Genomic DNA, 20801 nt, shown 5'->3' with positions numbered 1-20801 from the left:
TTGGTTTTAGAAGGTCATTCATGTCTACCAAATAATCTACCAGTACAGTGAGCTGCCTGTAGCCAAGGAGTTTCAGGCAAAAGAACTTTGACGTCACAAAACTAACGTCACAGTCTGCCGCAGGAAGTAAAAGTCACTATCTGAATTTATAGCTTTATTGCGCGCGATAAAGTTAATGCTAATTCCTTAAACCACGTTTATCGAACGAGGGATATATTAAATTTATTGCCTCAGACGGTAGTAAACACAAACTGTACCTATACACAGGAACATACGAACGATTCGTGTATTTTGGATTGATTATTATTGAGCAATACAATAACAAGTTATTTGTAATGAGCATGCACCAAAGTGTGGGAATGATTAAATCGAATAAATTTATTGTCTTCTAGATTGATGTCTAGGATTTTACCTTATAGGTACTTATTCGATCAAAGAATTTTAGGGACCAATAATATTGCGTCTAAGCGAATTTTATCATTTTCCGCCTCATCTGATAATATAATGGTGAACCCACAATAAAACATTCACCAATATGAAAGACGATCATGGAGGAAATGTACAAATTCTTTGTCAAATTTTAATAATGTCTACAATTCTTAGTTTATAGGTAGAAAAGTGACGATAATTACCTATTTAGAAGACGACTTAAAAACATTTGAAGTTTTAACTTGACTAGGTATGCATAAAAACAATATTTGTTGTGTATTCATGAAGAGCACCTAGTAGTCCAGTAGAATTAGCTTTTAAATCGGAAATAATTCCTACAAAAGATTTTATTGTTTTAATGGCTTCATTGGTTGCCCATTAAGATTTTCCTAAGTTTTCGACTTCGACGGAGTTGTGCTTAAGTGGTGGGGGCCCCCGAAAGGGGCATTTTTTCGGTTTTCCGGTTATACCGCGTAAAGGACTTACCCTATCAAAAAGTGGTCTTCATGACGGTTGAAGGGCACTTAATCCTGCATTGAATAAGACCAAATTCATATGTTTTGGACAAACCGTTCTCGCGCTAAAGTTCGGCAAAGTAGAAAATATACGTATAATTAATGACCCTCTCCATGTCCAATGGTTTGTTACCCACAGGCTTCCAAGTCTTGAAAAGGGCCACCTCAACCAGTGTAACCCTATCAAGGCTTACGAGCTTGATGCGCCTATCCTTGTTCGTCCCAGCCGTTCCTTAACTGCGGTTGCTGCACCTCTTCCTGGCACTCACCTGAACGACTCTGTGTTACCTACTGTGGCTGCCCCTCTTCCTTGTATCCCCCTGCATGACTACGTTGCCTAGCCGTATGCCTGGTCTAAGGTTCGACGCCAAAAATCAACAACAACAAGTTCATATTAAAACGCTGAAGAGTTTTTTGTTTGTTTGTTTGAACGCGCTAATCTTAAGAATTACTAGTTTGATTGAAATCATTATTTTTGTGTTGAATAGCTCATACATTGAGGAAGGCTATAGGATATATACAATCACTCTACGACTAATAGAGGCGAAGCAGTAAAGAAAAATGTTGCAAGCACGGGAAATAGTATTTAAACTATTTTCACTCGTACGAAGTTGATTTTGTGGCGTCGAACCTTGGACCAGGCATATGGCTAAGCAATGAAATCGTACAGGAGGGTACAAGGAAGAGGGGCAGCCACGTTAGGTAACACAGAGTCGTTCAGGAGAGTGCCAGGAAGAGATGCAGCAACCGCAGTTAAGGAACGGCTGGGACGAACAAGGATAAGCGAATCAAACTCGTGAGCCTTGTTAGGGTTACACTGGTTAAGGCGACCCTTTACAAGGCTTGGAAGCATGTGGGTAACAAGCCATTGGACGTGGAGAGGGTCATTAGTTATACGTATATTTTCTACTTTGCCGAACTTTAGTGCGAGAACGGTTTGTCCAAAACATATGAATTTGGTCTTATTCAATGCAGGATTAAGTGCCCTTTAACCGTCATGAAGACCACTTTTCGATAGGGTAAGTCCTTTACGCGGTATAACCGGAAAACCGAAAAAACGCCCCTTTCGGGGGCCCCCACCACTTAAGCACAACTCCGTCGAAGTCGAAAACTTAGGAGAGTCTTAATGGGCAACCAATGAAGCCATTAAAGCAAAAAATTCTTTTGTAGGAATTATTTCCGATTTAATCAATTTTTGTGTTTAATTCTACTGGCCTATAGGTTATGTAAATGCATAAAAAAATCTTAGCCGCGACATGACGTTTACAATTTGTTTCTTGACTCGGAATATATCATCTCAGTATGTTATGATAATAATTATTTGCACATAAAACAGTAGCTTTGTCGTATAGGTAACATGTCCATCGAATCTTAATTTAAAAAGCTTAGTATTATTGACTGGACTTAAAGTTGCAGTGTAGCAGGAAGGCGCTGGACGCAGGCCGCTACCAACAGGGCGATATGTGGAAATCATTGGGGAGGCCTATGTTCAGCAGCGGACGTAGGTGTGGCTGAAATGTTGATGACTGGACTCTAGCTAGTGGCATAAAAAAAAAGGCAAGCTAAACAGAAGTTAGCATTGCTCTTGCCTAGCTTCGAAATACAAATTGGTAAAATTTATAGCATTCAAACTTTGATCAGTAAGATAGTAAATCTAAATCATTTATATGACTTCGATTGAAACGGATTAATTTATCTACATGCAGATTATTGTTAGTAGTCATCAAAATGTATTTTTTCATACGAAACGTTTCCTTCTTCTATCGTTTGCTTAGGTTGTTAAATCATCTTTCAGTTTTTTCAGTTCCAAACTAAGCAAAGTTTGTGTCATGATGTGTAGGTACTAGACGACGGATATAACAAGCTTATATCCTTTTTATGCAAATACATACCACACAGTTATACATAGAATTGCACCTAGAAAACACAAAAAGACATGTTTTGCACACAAATGTTTGTATTGTTCTGGGATTGAACTTGCGACCTCTGGCATACCTAGTAGCAAACCACTAGGTATACATAATAGTGTATTGGTAAGCCTCTAGCTAGATGACAGATATTATACATAGTTTAAGTAGAGATAAGTAGTTGTATACAGGTCAGACAGGTCATAAAAAGTACGTCAATTGATTGTTATGTAAAGTAAGTAAATGTAAAACATGAAAACAAAACATAGAGCTGCATTTGCCTATGGTATTCATATTGCCCAGGACTAACATGCTACCAGATGTCGCGCGTTCAGTGCCCGATCTACAAATAGTAAATTTCGGTTTTATTAATTAGCTTATGATTTAAAGTAACGCACTTGAAGTTATGCACTAACTCTTATCGTCAATTTCAGCTATTTTCATAAAATTTTCGGTTAGTTTGTAAAGAGAGTCCATAAAAACTTTAACAAACACTTCGTCGTTTGACGTAGTTTCAAAGTTAGTAAATAACTTTTGAAAAACAACCACGTTTCGGAAATTATTAAAGAATTAGGAAACACTCGTTTATTCGGACTGAACCGTTAAAATAAAGAAAAAAGTAAGTAAATAAGTAAGATTCTTAAGGCCTTACGAGAAAAAAGTTAAAGTTGACATTTAGAATGGAAATTTCATTTTAAACAAGTGTTCAACGCGTGTTTACTTTTTGTGGTTCCTCACCACAACCTTCTGGTTGGCATCCAGGAGCCGAGCGAGCGCCCTTCTGATCGTTATCTTGAGTTTGCGGAATATTCTTATCCAAACCGGCGTAAATCTTTTGATATAATTATAGTGCTATAAAAAAATAGTAGTGTCATATTGAAATATATGACAATTAGATTTAGATTCGATAATGTTTTAGTATAAAAGCCTGACAACCAATCAACTAATCATAGTTTTCTAATAGAAACTTCAAAAGTAAGTAACTCTTCAACAATAACTTGGAACTATAATAGTTCTGTGGGAAATTGTGCTCATAATTGTGTTTACTTGCAGAAGCAGCATCATGAAATTCTTCGCAGCCTTCGCTCTGATCGTCGCCGTGGCCTCGGCCGCCGTGATCCCCTTCACCCCGGCTCAGATCGCCGAGATCGAGCAGATCGTTGAGGCCATCCAGAGCCCCAGCACCAACCCCGCCACCGCCGCCGCCCTCGAGCAGATGCTCCACGACCTGCTCGGCTCCAGCGTCGCCGACGTCATCGCCAGCCCCATCCTCGTCCCCGCCCAGCCTGAGTTCGAGCCCATCAGCATCGGACCTATCGTCGTCGACCAGCCCTCCATCGTGTACCCCACCCCGGTCATGCCGATCGTCGTCCCCGAGCCCGTCGCTCCCGGCCCCATCGTGGTCCCCAGCCCCATCGTGGTCCCCGAGCCCGTGGTCCCCGAGCCCGTGGCCCCCGCCAGCAGCACCCCCCTCGTTCAGATCATCCTGAACATCAACCAGGCTGACGCTGCCGTCCCCCCCGTCGCCATCACCCCCGAGACCATCGCCGTCCCCGAAGGCCCCATCGTCGGCAGCCCCATCACCATCGTTGAAGAGGCTGAGAACGTGATCGCTCCCTCTCCCATCCAGATTGTGGACTCTGCTCCTATCGTCCCCTCTCCCATCCAGATCGTTGATGCTGCTCCCATCGTGCCTGAGCCCATCCAGATCGCCGAGCCCGCCCCCATCGTCCCCTCTCCCATCCAGATCGTAGACGCTGCCCCTATCGTGCCTGAGCCCATCCAGATCGCCGAGCCTGCTCCCATCGTGCCCGAGCCCATCCAGATCGGAGCCCCCATCATCCCCTCCCCCGCGGTTGTCCTCCCTGAAGAGCTCAGCTAAGCGACTCAAAACATGTTGTGGAATAAAGATTGAAGTTAATTAACTCCTGTATTTTACTGTGCTATGAAACCATGGATCTAATATCCTATTTCAAAAGGTCTTCATTGCTGAGACTTTCGGTATTCCAATGAGGATCAGTACTGTTGTAGAAAATTCAATAAAACTAGTATCTACGTTAATCTTTAAGACATAAGAAAGATATATCTTTTTGAATTATCCAAATCGGACCATTACTTACGAAGATATTAAGTAATAAACATAGGCCGTTTTTGCCGCTAAATGTCAACGTACGCAGGGCCGCGTGACGTCACTATATCCGAATCGAGCGCAGCCGGCGTACTATTGGGATGGAAAATATTTTTTTCCAGCTAAACTATCAGTTTTAGAAAAAAACTTTTAATAACATTTATTCATCAAAATAAAGTAACCTATCGACCAGTAATTTTTAAAAATAAAAATTGTGAAAAATAAGTATCGCTATGTCCAAAAACCACATTTTCATAGGATTCGATGCAATGCGGAGACGCGGTTGGGGTGAGTGTAACTTAATGATTGTTTGTATTGAACATAATAATACATAATATGATGCTAATACCCAGTTTCTGGCCTGGGGGGGGGGGGGGGGATAAGTCATACCCAGCTTATAGCCTGGGGGGAGGGGCAAGCCTTACTTAGCTTCTGGCCTTGGTGGGAGAGGGGGAAAGGCAAGTCATACCCAGTTTCTGGCCGAGGGGGAGTCATACCTAGCTTATGCTTATGGACTGGGGGAAGGGGCTAGCCTTACCCAGCTTCTGGCCTAGAGGGAGGGGGGGGGGGGTCAAGTCATACCCAGCTTCTGGCCGAAGGGGAGTCATATCCAGCTTTATGCTTATGGCCCCCTTAATTTAATTTATTGTCCGTGGTGCATAATCTTTTCTTAATGTTTTAAACCTTTGTTTGTCACCTGTCATCCGCTTTGCAATGGAGGGAAGTCGGACCTTAATTTCGAACTCCTCCTATGTTCTTCTGATTAATTTCGTTGCGGGTCCAATGACAGTTTAACTTTCCCCCGGGACAAACTTGCCTTCATTGGTTGGGTTTTTGTGGCGGTCAAGCTGTAGATCCTGGCTACACAGGAGTTGCAGTGGTGCGAACGAGAGGTGGGAATAGTCCCGTTTATGCTTATGGCCTGGGGGGAGGGGGAGGGGTCAAGTCATACCCAGTTTCGGGCCTGTGGGGGGGGGGGGAGGGTAAATCATACCCAACTTCTGGCCGAGGGGGAAGTCATGCCCAGCTTATGACCTGGGGAGAGGAGGGGGGCGGGGGAGTCATACCCAGCTTCTAGGCTAAGATTAAATAGATTTCCAGGAGGGAGCAGCTGTCCTTTCCTGCAGCAGCTGGCCCGCCCATGGGAACGGCGAATAGATAGGTAGGTACGTAGGTTTAACTCAGAAAAACTAAATAACAGGTAGGTATTGCGTGTACATCGAAATGATCTTCATAGCAATGTCTTGTAGCCTAGGCAGAGTGTATCTGCCTCAGCTATACCTTATTGTTAGAAGTAAATAAATTAATACTTATACATTTTTATATTTTACTTGGAAGAAGATATGACTCTAACAACACTTATGAACACTTTATTTGAATAAATCGCCAAATATACCACCGCGGAGACCCCAATCGCGTCTCTGCGTTCCATTGAATCGTATGAGCGTATGGATTTTTTGCGTTATTTTCACAAGTTCTATTTTTAAAAATTACCTATCGATAGCTTACTTTATTCTGATGAATAAATGTCATTACAAGTTTTTCTCTAAAACTGATAGTTTGGCTAGAAAAAAATATTTTCTATCCACGCAGTACGCCGGCAGCGTTCGGATCGGATATAGTGACGTCATCGTCCCCGCGCCGGGCGGTCAGTGAACTTTTTTAGTAATTTGGCCATAACTTCGTCAATTTTTGTCGTAGAACAAAAATTTTTGGACTGTGTATTAAGGATTTCTTAGCCCTATAAATCTGCATTCACAGCTAAAAATCGAAATGATCCTCATTGTAGCTAACTTACAAAAAATAATCAATTTAGCCACTAACAGTAATGACTTATGCCTGATATTACCATTTAACCCTATGGATGAGGATAACGTTTCTGAAAATTCAGAAGATGGAAGAGTAATAACATAAACATTATGGAAGCAATAAACTATTGAGTATTGAGTATTGAGTGGAACAAAATTACATTACAAAGATTAATAATCATGGGACCAAGAAAACTTATAGAAGAAAATGTACAATTTGGTGATTAATTTGATGGCAATTTATATGAAGGGGAAAATATAATAAGAAGTAAAATAGAAGGGTAACTGAAAGTTAAAGTCAAGATTCCTTACGATGATGAACGTACCGTAGATGATAATCAAATTACCCAAAAAATAACAAATGAAAGGTTCATTGGGGTTACATTAATTTAAGCATCATCATAATTAGGTACTTACATTAATTTAAAATTAGAGAGATCATAGTCATGCATGGCTGATAGAACCGCCGTTTTCTGAGGAAAGACTAACCGCAGTAACCTACTCAGATAAGTGTTATGCCTTTAGTACGGGACTATTCCCACCTCTCGTTCCCACCACTGCAACTCCTGTGTAGCCAGGATCTACAGCTTGACCGCCACAAAAACCCAACCAATGAAGGCCAAGTTTGTCCCGGGGGAAAGTTAAACTGTCATTGGACCCGCAACGAAATTAATCAGAAGAACATAGGAGGAGTTCGAAATTAAGGTTCGACTTCCCTCCATTGCAAAGCGGATGACAGGTGACAAACAAAGGTTTAAAACCTTTAAGAAAAGATTATGCACCACGGACAATAAATTAAATTAAGGGGGCCTATCTTATGAGCAATTAGCAACTACCTGCCAATAATATTTTTCACAAAATCGCTTAAAAGCACGGAAATTTTTCCTTGTCGCGACAAGATCGGTGTAATAAATTGCGGAAACAGATGTATGTTGTATTGAATTAAGCATTATATCACGTTCATGTTTCCAAAGATCACACTCCCACAAGATATGATGGGCAGACTGCTCATGACTGACATCATCAGTGGAACACTCGCAAAAAGGAGACGGAACTAGTTTGAATTCGTGAAGTTTATGTTTAAAGTTGCCATGTCCCGTGAGGAACTGCGACGAGCAATGGTCGATTTCTAACCATCGCCTAGTTAGACGTTCGCGTACATTCGGGAAGAATTTATATAAGTGACGTCCTTTGACTGACGTATCCCATCTTTTTTGCCATTCATTAAGTAAATCTTCTTCAACGACTTCTCGGGAATCAAATAATCGACTTATTTTAGAACGATCGCGGCTATTTAAGAAATCGGAGGTTATATTTTCCCTTGATGCGAAGTACATAGCCGCACGCTTTTGTACCTCTAAGTCGACCGGCAGTACACCAGCCAGGACTGGCAGAGCCTCCGTGCTCACAGTTCTGTAAGCTTTGCAAAGAAAAATCAATGCAAGGCGTTGACTTTGGAGTAGTTTCCGTCGAGCGGCTCCTATAGTAGCTCTGTCAGCCCAAACTGGTGCACCATAGCAAATGGAGCTTAAATAAGTGGCCGAATATATTACTCGGAGGATTTTAAACGTTAGACCCCACGTCGAGGTTGAAATGTGACTTAAGGCATAAAAATTCTTTTTAGCTTTTTCACCGATCTGTTTAATGTGCTCGACAAAACTAAAGTTTTGCTCTAAAATAAGTCCGAGATAGCAAACAGATTCCCGTTTTTTAACAGTTATTTCATTGAATTTAATGCGAGGCAAAACCTTAAGATTACCTTTTAATAGAAGCTGATAAGTTTTGTGAGGGGCAAACTGCAAACGATTCCTGTCTCCCCATTGAGATATTAAATTCAAGCATGTATCCGCTAGATTTTCAAGCTTTGATCTAGTGTCAGCCTCTATTAAAAGGAGACCGTCATCAGCGTACCCGGTTAACGAACAGCCTTCGGGTAATGGTAATGCTAGAAAATCATCGAAACCCAAATTCCAAAGGTAGGGCCCTAGGACCGATCCTTGGGGACAGCCGCGCGTGAGCACCTTTGATTCAGCATGATGGCCGAGTTTTAATTTAGTTGTACCGTTACAAAAGTACGAGTGCAGTAGTGAATATATATTACTATAGCATCCACGAACTTTCAGTTTTAAGAGCAGGATCGGCCACCAAGCATTGTCGAAGGCACCTGAAATATCGAGGAATATTCCTACAACGTACTTTGCCACCGAGGACGTCACTTTTTGTCTGACAGATATTACTGCATCTGCAGTAGACTTCCCGGCGGTGAAGCCAAACTGCTGCTCGTGAAAAATTGGACCACCCGGTAGCAAACGCGGCACTACTAATCGCTCTAATAGTTTACCTAATGAGGGAAGTAATGTAATAGGTCGGTACGATTTAGGATCTTCGGGCGGTTTGTCACCTCCCTTTGGTATAATTTTAATAAATCCGCGACGCCATATACTCGGAAACACGCCCTCCGAGATACAACGAGTGAAAACATTAAGAATATCCGTTCCGGCTGTTTTACACGCTGCTTTAATCATTTTATTTGATATGCCTTTAGTAAAGTAATATTCTTAGAAGATACTTAATTGTTATGTCTTACCTATTGTTATTTTATTACATGTGTGCCTGTGGCACGAAAGTACTTTATAGTTAGTAGCTGTCTGTTATAAGTATTTTGTTTAAAGTTTTTTTATGGTATAATTTCGTGTCAAATAAAATTTAAATGATAAATCAATGAACGCTATGAGAGCTGTGTCGGCGCATCACAATTAATAAAGTTAGTTATTTTATTAATAATCTAGCTAACAGTAGGTTCTCTGCCTAATTTCATCCAAGTATAGATGATAGCATATTATGAGACATGGGATCTTTAGTGAGTCATCAGCATGCATCATTTCAGCAACAGGACGTCCACTGCTGAAGAGCCTCCCCCAATGATTTCCCGCCCGTCTGGTAGGATCCCTGCAGGCAGGGTCTGGCGGGCGTGCATCCAGCTTCTTCCTGCTACCTTCCGTAACTTACTATATGCCCTGCCCATTGCCGTTTCATATTGTTAGTCCGTGCTTTAATGGGTAATCTATATCTAAAAAGCGAAAGGTCACTGACTGACTGACTGATTGACTCACTCACTCATCACTAAATCTCAGGATACTACAAGTGCTAGGAGTCTTAATTTTTGCATGGGGTTTCCTTTTAGAACGTAGGCATCCGCTAAGAAAGAATTTTGCAAAATTCAACCATTAATGGGGTAAAACGGAATCCACGCGTACGAAGTCGCGGGCGGCTGCTACTTAGCAGGTACTATTTTGCAACACAAATAGTCTGATGTGCTGTGAGCCTGTGACTGACAGCCTAACTTCAGACGTAGCGCACGTTGGTTTTAAGTACCTACTTACCTACTATCTATTTACTTGTGCTAAGTTACTACACCCTACTTTAAGTACTTACTCACATGACAAGCCAGATACCTACGGCAAATAATAATCTTTCTTACTTTCTAAGTAACTCGACTTAGTCTTAAGAATACGAGAAAGAACAGAAGACTGATATTCTTGATGGATTTGACTGGCTATCTCCATACCACCGTGACATGGAAATTACATTACAACCGAGAACACGATTGATTACATTAGAAAACATTTGTTATTTTTTTCCGAATTTTCAACAGAATTTCTTGTTCGATATTCTCAGATGTTGTATAATTCTGTTAGTTGTGTTTTTTCGCTCCTTTCGCTCACAATTTGGTCTCATCACAATCAGTGTTCTCGGTTGTAATGTAAGTAACTTTACTGCATATCTGAATTGTACAATTGTTTGTTATCCTAAATAAAATAAAATAACTACATAGGTATTTTTCTGTCCTGCAATCTTACAATACAATATTGTTCCAAAACAATTTAGAAAAGGGTTAAGGCGATTAGAGTCCTCAATCCGCGTCAAATGGGCATTTTGTATTGTAAAGCCTACTCCTCTTTTACTGCTGGACAGAAATAGTTGAAAAAAAAAAAATTTATACTACCTTCAACTTAACTTTTCAAGGACTACATTTGACACGTTTGAATTTTGAACTTGATTAAGATACTTAATTATTCATGTGGTTTAAGGTTGAAGCTATATTATCTGTGTTTGAAGGAAGACAGAACACCGAAGGGTTCTTGTTGAACGGTAACTATTCTGCTAATTCACAGCTAACAGCTACACCTATTTAGTTTTCTAGTGACGCATTATGTCCTTTATCTGAACTTTCATTAATGTCTTGCGGGCAAAGGTAAGCTAATAATAAAATACAGAGCTATGTGGGTATTATCAGTACTTTTTATTTGTCAATAATATTCGTTTAGCTGAGCTCTTCAGGGAGGACGACCACGGGGGCGGGGATGATGGGGGCTCCGATCTGGATGGGCTGGGGCACGATGGGGGCAGGCTCGGCGATCTGGATGGGCTCGGGCACGATGGGGGCAGCGTCCACGATCTGGATGGGAGAGGGGACGATGGGGGCGGGCTCGGCGATCTGGATGGGCTCAGGCACGATGGGAGCAGCATCGACGATCTGGATGGGAGAGGGGACGATGGGAGCAGAGTCCACAATCTGGATGGGAGAGGGAGCGATCACGTTCTCAGCCTCTTCAACGATGGTGATGGGGCTACCGACGATGGGTCCCTCGGGGACAGCGATGGTCTCAGGGGTGATAGCGACGGGAGGCACGGCAGCGTCAGCCTGGTTGATGTTCAGGATGATCTGAACGAGGGGGGTGCTGCTGGCGGGGGCCACGGGCTCAGGGACCACGGGCTCGGGGACCACGATGGGGCTGGGGACCACGATGGGGCCGGGAGCGACGGGCTCGGGGACGACGATCGGCATGACCGGGGTGGGGTACACGATAGAGGGCTGGTCGACGATGACGGGTCCGATGCTGATGGGCTCGAACTCAGGCTGGGCGGGGACGAGGATGGGGCTGGCGATGACGTCGGCGACGCTGGAGCCGAGCAGGTCGTGGAGCATCTGCTCGAGGGCGGCGGCGGTGGCGGGGTTGGTGCTGGGGCTCTGGATGGCCTCAACGATCTGCTCGATCTCGGCGATCTGAGCCGGGGTGAAGGGGATCACGGCGGCCGAAGCCACGGCGATGAGAGCGAAAGCAATTAAGAATTTCATATTGATGCTTCTGAAACAATCAAAAGTCTGTCAAAGTCACTGTTGTTAGTACAGTGTTTGATGAAATTAATTGAGTACTTGGCACGTACTACTTGCTAAGTAAACTTGATGGCTTTCTACTTACTTGCTTAGCCTGTTTGAGTCTTAAAAAGACTATGCTCTCAATTATTTTCGCAAGGTTTTTATATTGAAGATTATCTTCAACATTTTTATTGCATTTGGTAAAGTATTTAATACGTTTCAAAAAAATATTATCATTTTTATGAATAACAATTTAGATAATTTTCTGCTGAGTATGTTACTAGTACTAGTAAATTCTCGCGGCTCTACCTAGAAGGTATTTAGATTTTTCGAAGCAGTGTTTTTATAAAAGTAATTTATGCCTACTGTAATTAAATAAATTATTTATTTATTTATTGAGGCATACCAACAACACTAAATCTAGGTCCAAGTTTTTAGCGGGAAATCATCAAGTCCGGGAAATTCTTAGTTTACTCGTACCACCAGCTGTTACTTGCAAACAAACATATTATATTTTTGCATGTAAATTGTGAGTACAGTTAAAGATAATTATTTTGTTAAGCCGCATTGATAAATTGTTATTTTACGTAGTAAGTTGTGTATGTAGTGTGCCTATCCTTAATAGGTAGTCGGCTATACTTTAAGCCGGCCAATATAGATTATAGATTACAAGATACGTACACGAGTTATTATGTTTTAGATTATTAGTTTTTGGATCTAAAGCTCGTTGTAAATTAACGATAAAGTGGACATGTGCTTCCTGTCTTTGTCACGTGTACCTAAGTAACACCATTGTAACGTGTACTTACCTAAGTTAGAACCTTTGTAATATATACCTACCTAAGCACCGGACGTCCACAACTGAACATAGGCGTCCTCCAATGACTTCGACATCGCACGGTTGGTATAGTGGCCTGCATCCAGCGCCTTCCTGCTACCATTATCAGGTCGTCGGTCCACCTTGTGGGTGGACGTCCCGTATTTATTATTTATTTATTTATTAGGTCGTTCCTCTCATCGTCTCGTCGTCCTCTAATTTTACCTTGTTAATAAAGATAAATTATAGACTATAATGGATAACTTCATATTGGAAGCGTTCAATAAAATTGTGTAAGCTCTACCTGCTAAACGCGACTTATTTCGTCGGTTCTTCAAAAGTCTGCGTATTACAGAATGAAGCTCAATTTCATTTCGACTATTTACAGGACCTTCATCATCATCATCACTATCATAATTTCAGCCATAGGACGTCCACTGCTGAACAAGCCTACTTAGTTGCTAACTTGTAGTCCCTAATAATTTCCAGATTGGTCGGCTGGAAGCGACTTGCATTCAGCGCCTTCTTGGTAACCTTTACTTAGGTATTTGGTTATCTCATACGGAAATTAGGTCTTCTTCTTCGCTACACTCTTGGAGAGTGGTCGTGGTTATCACACCAGAGGGCCTAGTGTGAGTTTTCATCAAACGCGCTCAATAGTGAGCGCGTCAAAAAATGACATTAAAATGTATGACTGATTTTACAGCGCCCCTAGCGGGAAACGTTCAAAAACTAAAATTTTGCTCACTAGTGAGCGCGTTTGATGAAAACTCACTCTCAGCCCACTGGTCCAGTGGCAAGCCTCACAATCCGTCGCCATTCCTCCCGCACTGCAGCCTTTCTTGTGCACTCGTGGAGTGGACCATTGAGTGCGGTTTTGACCTGGTCAATCCAGCGCAAGGGCGACCTGCTGCCGCGCGCTCTTGGGCCCTCGACCTTCCCCTGCACGACAAGTCGTTCAACAGAAGCGACGTGTCCACGTGTAAATTGTAATTAGGTCTTACGGATTTGTAAATAGGTAAGGCCGTGTTCCATGGACCTCAGAGAGGTACATAATGTAATGTGAAACGAAAGTGTAGGTATGTACTTACTTAGATGAATGCTGAAAGTTCATGTTAGACGATTTCGAATTTAAGGGTAAAGTAAAACAATACTTAGTAGGTGTAAACAGTTATTTAATGTTGTATTAATAGGTTTAAAGCTAACTATGTAGGTACTAACTTAGCTTTAGCAGATTCTTACTTACTTTACGAAATATACACAAATTACACGTAATAGAACAATTTATCAAAAGTCCTTCTAAGTTAGTAGATAGAGCCGTGAGCATTAGAAGTAAGTAGGTAGGTATAGATACTAAAAGATATGATTTAAATTTTCAATGCAATGATGAAAGATATCTTTATATATCTTTACTAAATGCCTTAAAAAAAAAGATACATTATAAAATCCTTGTGAAAATTATCAAGAGCGCATAATCTTTTTAAGACTCTAACAGGTAAGCAAGTATGTAGAACGCTCTGTAACAATAGTGACTTTAGTAGCAGTTGATTGTTTCAATATGAAATTCTTTCAGTTACCTAGTTCTTATAATTTTGTGCAGAGATCTTACCCAAGAACAATAAAAGTCCTATACTTAAACCACTAAGAAACCGAATTACCTATTGTGTTTTAACAAAAGTGCGGCTCTCCCATCCCTCCCGAATGCTAAACTTGATCTTCAAAGGCTTGGTGGGCTGAGTGATGAAGGAGGTCGGCACGAACTCCAGCTTCCTTGCCGTTTCTGGAGTCAGCTCCAAGTTGTACTTCTTCAGAACAGTCACCAGACCAGCGAACATTTGCATTTTTGCGAACCTCATGCCTGAAAGATTAAATTGTTGTTATTGTCTAACTCTGTCAGTTAATTATTTTCAAAATGTACTTGCTTAAGTAGTTCAAACGATACGGCTCAGTGAAAAATAAAATAATGCTTTACATTTTAGCAGGAATCCTCTTGATGTAGTTATTACCTAGTTTAGGAAATTGATGATTTAACAAATAATAAAACCTCACCTATGCAAGTACGTGGACCATCGCCAAAGGGTATGTAAGTGTGAGGAAGTATTTTGTTTTTCTCTTCTCCCAGAAAACGCTCAGGACGGTACACCTCAGGCTCCGGGAAGAACTCAGGGTTGTGATGCAGGTGGTAGACCGGCAAGTGCACGCGAACTCCTTTGTCGAGGTGAACACCAGTCGGGAGAGTGTAGTCCTCCACAACCTCCCTCGTTATCAACCCAAGCACTGGGTATAAACGCAGGGCTTCATCAAAACACGCATGTGTGAACGGCAGTTCAGTCACGCAGTTGTACTCCAACTTGTTACCGTTTTTTACTAAATACTCATCTATTTCCTTCTGCACTCGCTTCAGATTCTCTGGACTCTTCGCAAGTTCATACATGGTATAGGTCAGAGTAGAAGCAGACGTCTCATATCCAGCCAGGAAGAATATCAAACAGTTTGCCACCAAAAAGTCATCAGTCACTGGCACTGATACTTTCTTAATGTCTGCGCCAGTTTTTAAATTAGCGATGCTGTCGCCAACAATACAGTTCTTCTGTTTAAAATTCAATATGAAGTCGACAAAATCATTTCTGTTGGTCGGCTTATACTTTCGTGCTTCGAAGACTGACACCATAAATCGGCGGAAAAACACTTCCATAACGGGTGGCATGAACGTCCGTCCACACCCGTAGAAAATCGTTGGCCAAATAGCTCTTACGAGATTCCTGTAAAATACTCTTTTGGATCCAACGTCTAATATCGTCTTCCCTGCCTGTGTGAAAGGGTTAGTTTTATAGTCACCTTTCATGGTGTGAGAGTCGACACCAAATGCGCAAGAGGTGATGCCAGCCATGGTGTACCTGGCCATGAGCGCCCTTATTTCGATGACGTCAGACATGCTGGTCTCCACGTCGAGCAGCTGTTCAAAAGTGTGGGAGCATGTTTCGATGAGCGGGAACATCATCTTCATTTTTGCTGATGAGAATATTGGAGTAAGATTTTGACGCACTACTTTCCAGTCGTCTCCGTAGTTATTGAAAATATTTTTAGTGAAGGTTTCCTTGTGAACAAAATCTGATAGTTCTCTGCTGTTGAAGTAGTAGAAGTCTTTTGTTGTGATGAGTTTAATGAACTCGGGGTCTTGGACGATGAGCGTGGGTTCCGTGCCAAAGAACGCTCCAATGTAGGGTTCCTTTGGGAATTGTTTGCAGATGTTTTGACCTACCTCACTCATATTTTTTCTGAAAAGGAATAGGTCGCCATAGTTGCCGAATAAAAGCGTCGGCTTGAGATAAGGTACGTTTCTGTTCTTCCAGTAATTGAAATTTCTCGTTGAGTAGTAATAGAATAACGCCACAAGCACCGCTAGGAAGCCGAATACAATGTTCACAAACATATTTTACGGCTATCGTTACTCGAACTTAATTATGATTTAAAAATAATGCTTCGCGATATTTATAAGTAAGTATGAATGATCACGATATCTCTATGGTGACAATACTTAACAGTAGGTAATTAATGGACAAGGTTACAAAAAAATCCAGATATAACTAATAGTCTTAACTAAAACTGGTGATTATATTTCACTACTAGCTTTTGCCCGTGACTTCGCCCGCGCTAATTCGGTCAGTCCCAATTAAATGTCTTTAACCATCCATATTCGATTTATCCTATGTTTATGACAGTGAAATATTTTTTCAAATCGGTCCAGTAGTTTCGGAGCCTATTCAATAGAAACAAACAAAATTATTCTAAATATTTCCTCTTTTTAATATTAATGTAGATTACATAATACCCATGTATTATTATGTTATTTATTTTATCAAATCCTATGTACCTAAGTATATTAACTAAACGTAATATTTATGTTATTGCACCGCCTTAGGCCCAGTTTTTTGATTCATAGTTAAAATAACAAATTGTTAAATTTTGCTACTAATGGTTAAATATTAACAAAATGTTAACTAATGGTTAAAAAATGTACTAAAAGTCAAGCTAACTATTGTTTGAAAAACATTTTTTTCTGATATTTAACCACTTGTCATTTGACATCTGTCAAATTTGACTATTGGTTATTTTAACTACGAATCAAAAAACCGGGCCTTAGTCTCTAAACTCGACCTGTGGTTGACTGGCAGAGAATGCCACCTGGCATTAAGTCCGCCACTGTACAGATTTTTTTTTGTGCAAAAGTATAAATAAATAAATGAAAACTCATTGAGATGTACTAAAAATATTTGAATCTAAGCCAAATCTATGGCGATGACACGAGTTCGATTCTCGCACACACACAGTACATACAAATATTTAATTTTGTGTATAATAATTGTTTGTGTTGGTTTGGTGGTGTTTTTTATCTACATAAGTCTATGTTGATATCCGTTGTCTAGTAGAGTATCCATATTTGGTTTGGCTAGCGGTAGGGGCGGCGCAGTGTCCAAGGATTTTACTTATCACGTGTGATATAAATTAACCTTAATGAATAATGAATGATCAAGTACAGGAGTAATTTTCTATGTTACATTTTCAGGCCTAAGTAATCCATTGAAAAAATGTGATTTTATGTTATTATTTATGTTGATAAAATGCGATTGTTGATATTTTTATGTTATTTCTTTATGTTTCGGAGAATCGGTACCTATAGCGTACCTAGGTAAGTATCCTAAAAGTTTCGTTTATTAAAGGTTTTTACCCAAAACTTTAAGTTCTGGCCTGCATCTCTGATGGAAAATTATGATCAAGCCGCAGGTGAAAGCGAGCTTACTCCGAAATCCTTAAAGCTGATAAAAAAACGAATATTAGTAACTCGTAGTAATTTTAATATGCTGTACCTCTAGTAGGAAAAACTTTCGAGTTCGTTTCGTTGCGTATTCAAAGTGTCATCGAAAAATTTTGTATGAAAAATTAAACAGCGCCCCCTAGGGCGGCTATAATATAGGGGGCGCTTGTACAGGTGTTACTAGTATGTTCACCACAAATTACAATAGTTGAGGGGCGGGATTCGATCCTGCATTCCTCGGATCACGAGTCGGCCACCGTTCAGCTATCGTGTGGCATGTTTTTGTTGATTGTGTAATAAGGCAAAACACGCGCTGGAGAGCCGGCGGCCCGGCTACCTTCAACTATTTAAGGGTCATTCCACCGGCCAAGAAAATCACGTGTCCGGGGCCAAAAAGTACCCGAATATCATAATATTTTAGTAACAAATATTTTTATCTAATAGTATAACTTTGGTTCTTGTTGTTAAACCACAGAGATAGTTAATAATAGTTAATTAAGTAATTTAAAAAAAATCGTAAGTCGTCAAAAATTGATTACCACGACGTGTCCGCGCTCCCGATTTCAGAACAAATTTGCTCGTATAAATTAATCCGTTATTATTACCGCTTTCAATGCTTATGTAATCGATTACTGATTAAATAAACATTGATAAATTAAATACGATATAACTATATGACTAAAAGGTTTTGTAAAATAACTATTTGAAGTTGTGTCCAGGCGTTAACCGTGATTACCCCGACACGTCACTAATGTGCGCCTACGTCCCTAGCTACGCAATTTAGAAACGAGCTCTATCCTCCCCCGTGAACCTTTAGTGGTGGCCTGCGTGCCGAGGTGATCGGTAATGCAACTCGTCGCAGGATTTCGGAGTTATCGAGATAAGAGTATGATTACCCCGACCTTGGTTCAGTGACGATTGATTTACTCTATCCTGTTATTTTAGGTTTCTTTACATGGAAAGTTCTTGAGAATGTACAGGAATAATGGTCCATGTAACCGCATTTTTGTGTATTAAAACATATGGGATTCAACTTACAGATTGGGCAGGGCTCAGGATAAACCTTAATTTTTTTATTACCCCGACCTTGATTACCCCGACTTTTGTCACCGAGTAATCAATAATACTGTAATTTTACTAATGAATGATTAACTAAATAACGTTAAATAAGCAAAATTACCCTTTACTAAAATGAAATCCTATCTCCTATTAATACATAATATTATTATCCCTCAAAATTGGCAAGACCCCTGGACTCGACCTTATCATCGCTGAAATACTGTAAGCCGATGTAAACTCCGCCGTTAACGTCCTGACACCTGTCTTCGAAAACATCTGGATGGAAGAGGAACTCCCAGACGACTGGCATAAGGGGCTTCTAATTATTGTGCCGAAAAAAGGGTAAAGCAAGGGTATCAGTACCGGAAGACCCAAGAGATGCGATCGGGAGTGAGGAATTGCACACCGTTGGTGCAGAGGATGTCCAACGAGTCCACAATTTCACTTACCTCGGGAGCATCGTTTCAGAGCCTGGAGGTACCGAAGAGGACATCACTTCGCGCATTTCCAAGGCCAGAGCTACCTTCGCACAACTTCGAGCCGTATGGCAGTCACGGAAATTGACCCAAGCAAGATCAAAATATTCGGGTCCAACGTCAAACCAGTTCTGCTCTATGGGCGTGAAACGCGGAAGGTCACTAAGGTTATCTCGCACCAGCTGCAGATCTTCTTCAGCCGCTGTCTTCGTCGAATTCTCCAAAATCTTCAAACAACGAACTTTTGGAACGCTGCCACGAAATACCGATCTTTCAGCAGAATAAACGCTGCAAGTGGAACTGGATAGGCCACACTCTCCGAAGGGACCCCGATCACATCCCCAAGCAGGCTCTAGATTGGAACCCCCAGGGAAAATGCAATCGTGGTCGCGCCAAAAAAACATAGCGGCGCACTGTTAAGACTTGGAGCGAGATCAAACACGAAGCTCAAGACCGAATGCGATGGAGGACTGTTGTGGACGCCTTCTGTCCCATATAGGAGACATAGGACATTGAGTCACTAATATTATATGTATAATGTATATGTATGTTTTTTACTCTTTTACGCAACAACTACTTAACAGATTTTGTTGAAACTTTACAATATTGTCGTTTATACATCAAAATAACAAATGGCTAGTTATAATAACATGTATTTTACCATAACATAAAAAAAACCTTAGAAAATAAAATATTTTGTTTTATTTTTGGTTACTCTGACTCCCAACTTTGATTACCCCGACCATGAAAATTTTGATGTCGCATAACTTTTTATTCCTGCTTGCTACAGATGGGCCAATATAAAAAATATGCTCGTAATAATGTCTATTTTGAAATGTTTTACCTAAACTTACTCTAAATTCAAAAATAAAAAAGGTCGGGGTAATCAACAAAATAATCCAGATCCGGAGAATGACCGTTAACCGGTATCAAAACATTTGTACAAATCTGTTATCAATATCTCACAGATCTTGACACAATATTTCTCTGATCAGTGGGTTGATTATTTCTAAAACCCAAAATATAATTTCAGATATCTTTGTTTAAAATGACATATCATAAAAAAAACAAAGTGTCAAATCACTAACTGTCAATGTCAAAATTTTCTAACCTCACTTTTGGAAATCGCAAAAAACAAAATAGTAGAAAATTACACAAAATTAAATAAAATCTCATAAAAATGAGGTTGACTCAGGTTCTATCTTCCGCCCCAAACAGGACAAATGCGAGGAGACCGCAAGTAGAGCCAGTTCCATTTAAAATGCTCTTACCCCTAGAGTTGAGAAAATTTGTATCTGGAAAAGGGGATAGATCAAAAGAAGCGGCTTGTATGCAAGAAATGGCTGTGTTGTTTGCGTGTTTTAAGAAAAGTGAGTTCAATCAGCAAGAATGTTTGAAGGAGGTGTCTGCCTTTCAAACCTGCTACAATGATTACAATGAGAGACTAAAACTCCAGAGAGAACAAGGCAGGAAGGGAATACTCGTCCCAGGGGAAAAGACCTTAACTCATAGACAGATGAACCAACTTTTAAGACAATTTCCCCCAAGAAAGTAAGTTTGTTGCAGATAGGATTACATTAGTTGCCTTTAAATAGTTTGTATTTATGTAATAAATTATCCTCAAATTTAATCGTGTTGTTATTCTTATTCCTCCCTATAAAAAGTTTGTGTAGCTAAGAAGAATT

General features: G+C 40.6%; 4 protein-coding genes across 4 annotated transcripts; 2 read left to right on the top strand and 2 right to left on the bottom strand.

Annotated features, from left to right (window-relative positions):
• Positions 1-3738: 3738 nt before the first annotated feature.
• Positions 3739-4776, top strand: LOC135080063 (calphotin-like). The gene is made up of 2 exons (XM_063974740.1): positions 3739-3826; positions 3905-4776. Exon 2 carries the CDS (start codon positions 3915-3917, stop codon positions 4731-4733), a length of 819 nt encoding a protein of 272 aa, XP_063830810.1. The 5' UTR covers positions 3739-3826; positions 3905-3914; the 3' UTR covers positions 4734-4776.
• A 6291-nt stretch (positions 4777-11067) lies between these two features.
• LOC135080062 (uncharacterized) lies at positions 11068-12139 on the bottom strand. The gene is made up of 2 exons (XM_063974739.1): positions 12052-12139; positions 11068-11937 (listed from the first exon to the last, which is right to left on the bottom strand). Exon 2 carries the CDS (start codon positions 11925-11927, stop codon positions 11112-11114), a length of 816 nt encoding a protein of 271 aa, XP_063830809.1. The 5' UTR covers positions 11928-11937; positions 12052-12139; the 3' UTR covers positions 11068-11111.
• A 1784-nt stretch (positions 12140-13923) lies between these two features.
• LOC135079732 (cytochrome P450 6B2-like) lies at positions 13924-16245 on the bottom strand. Its single transcript, XM_063974340.1, has 2 exons — positions 14815-16245; positions 13924-14623 (listed from the first exon to the last, which is right to left on the bottom strand). The coding sequence occupies exons 1-2, from the start codon at positions 16196-16198 to the stop codon at positions 14424-14426; spliced, it is 1584 nt and encodes a 527-aa protein (XP_063830410.1). The 5' UTR covers positions 16199-16245; the 3' UTR covers positions 13924-14423.
• Positions 16246-20200: 3955 nt separating this feature from the next.
• On the top strand, positions 20201-20746 carry LOC135079731 (uncharacterized). The gene has a single exon (XM_063974339.1). The coding sequence runs from the start codon at positions 20297-20299 to the stop codon at positions 20669-20671; it is 375 nt and encodes a 124-aa protein (XP_063830409.1). The 5' UTR covers positions 20201-20296; the 3' UTR covers positions 20672-20746.
• The last annotated feature ends 55 nt before the right edge of the window (positions 20747-20801 follow it).

Source organism: Ostrinia nubilalis, chromosome 17 (genome assembly GCF_963855985.1).
Source record: "Ostrinia nubilalis chromosome 17, ilOstNubi1.1, whole genome shotgun sequence".
Classification (NCBI taxonomy): Eukaryota; Metazoa; Arthropoda; class Insecta; order Lepidoptera; family Crambidae; genus Ostrinia; species Ostrinia nubilalis.
Note: the sequence above shows the minus strand (reverse complement) of the source record. Positions and strands in the feature narration are given on the sequence as shown.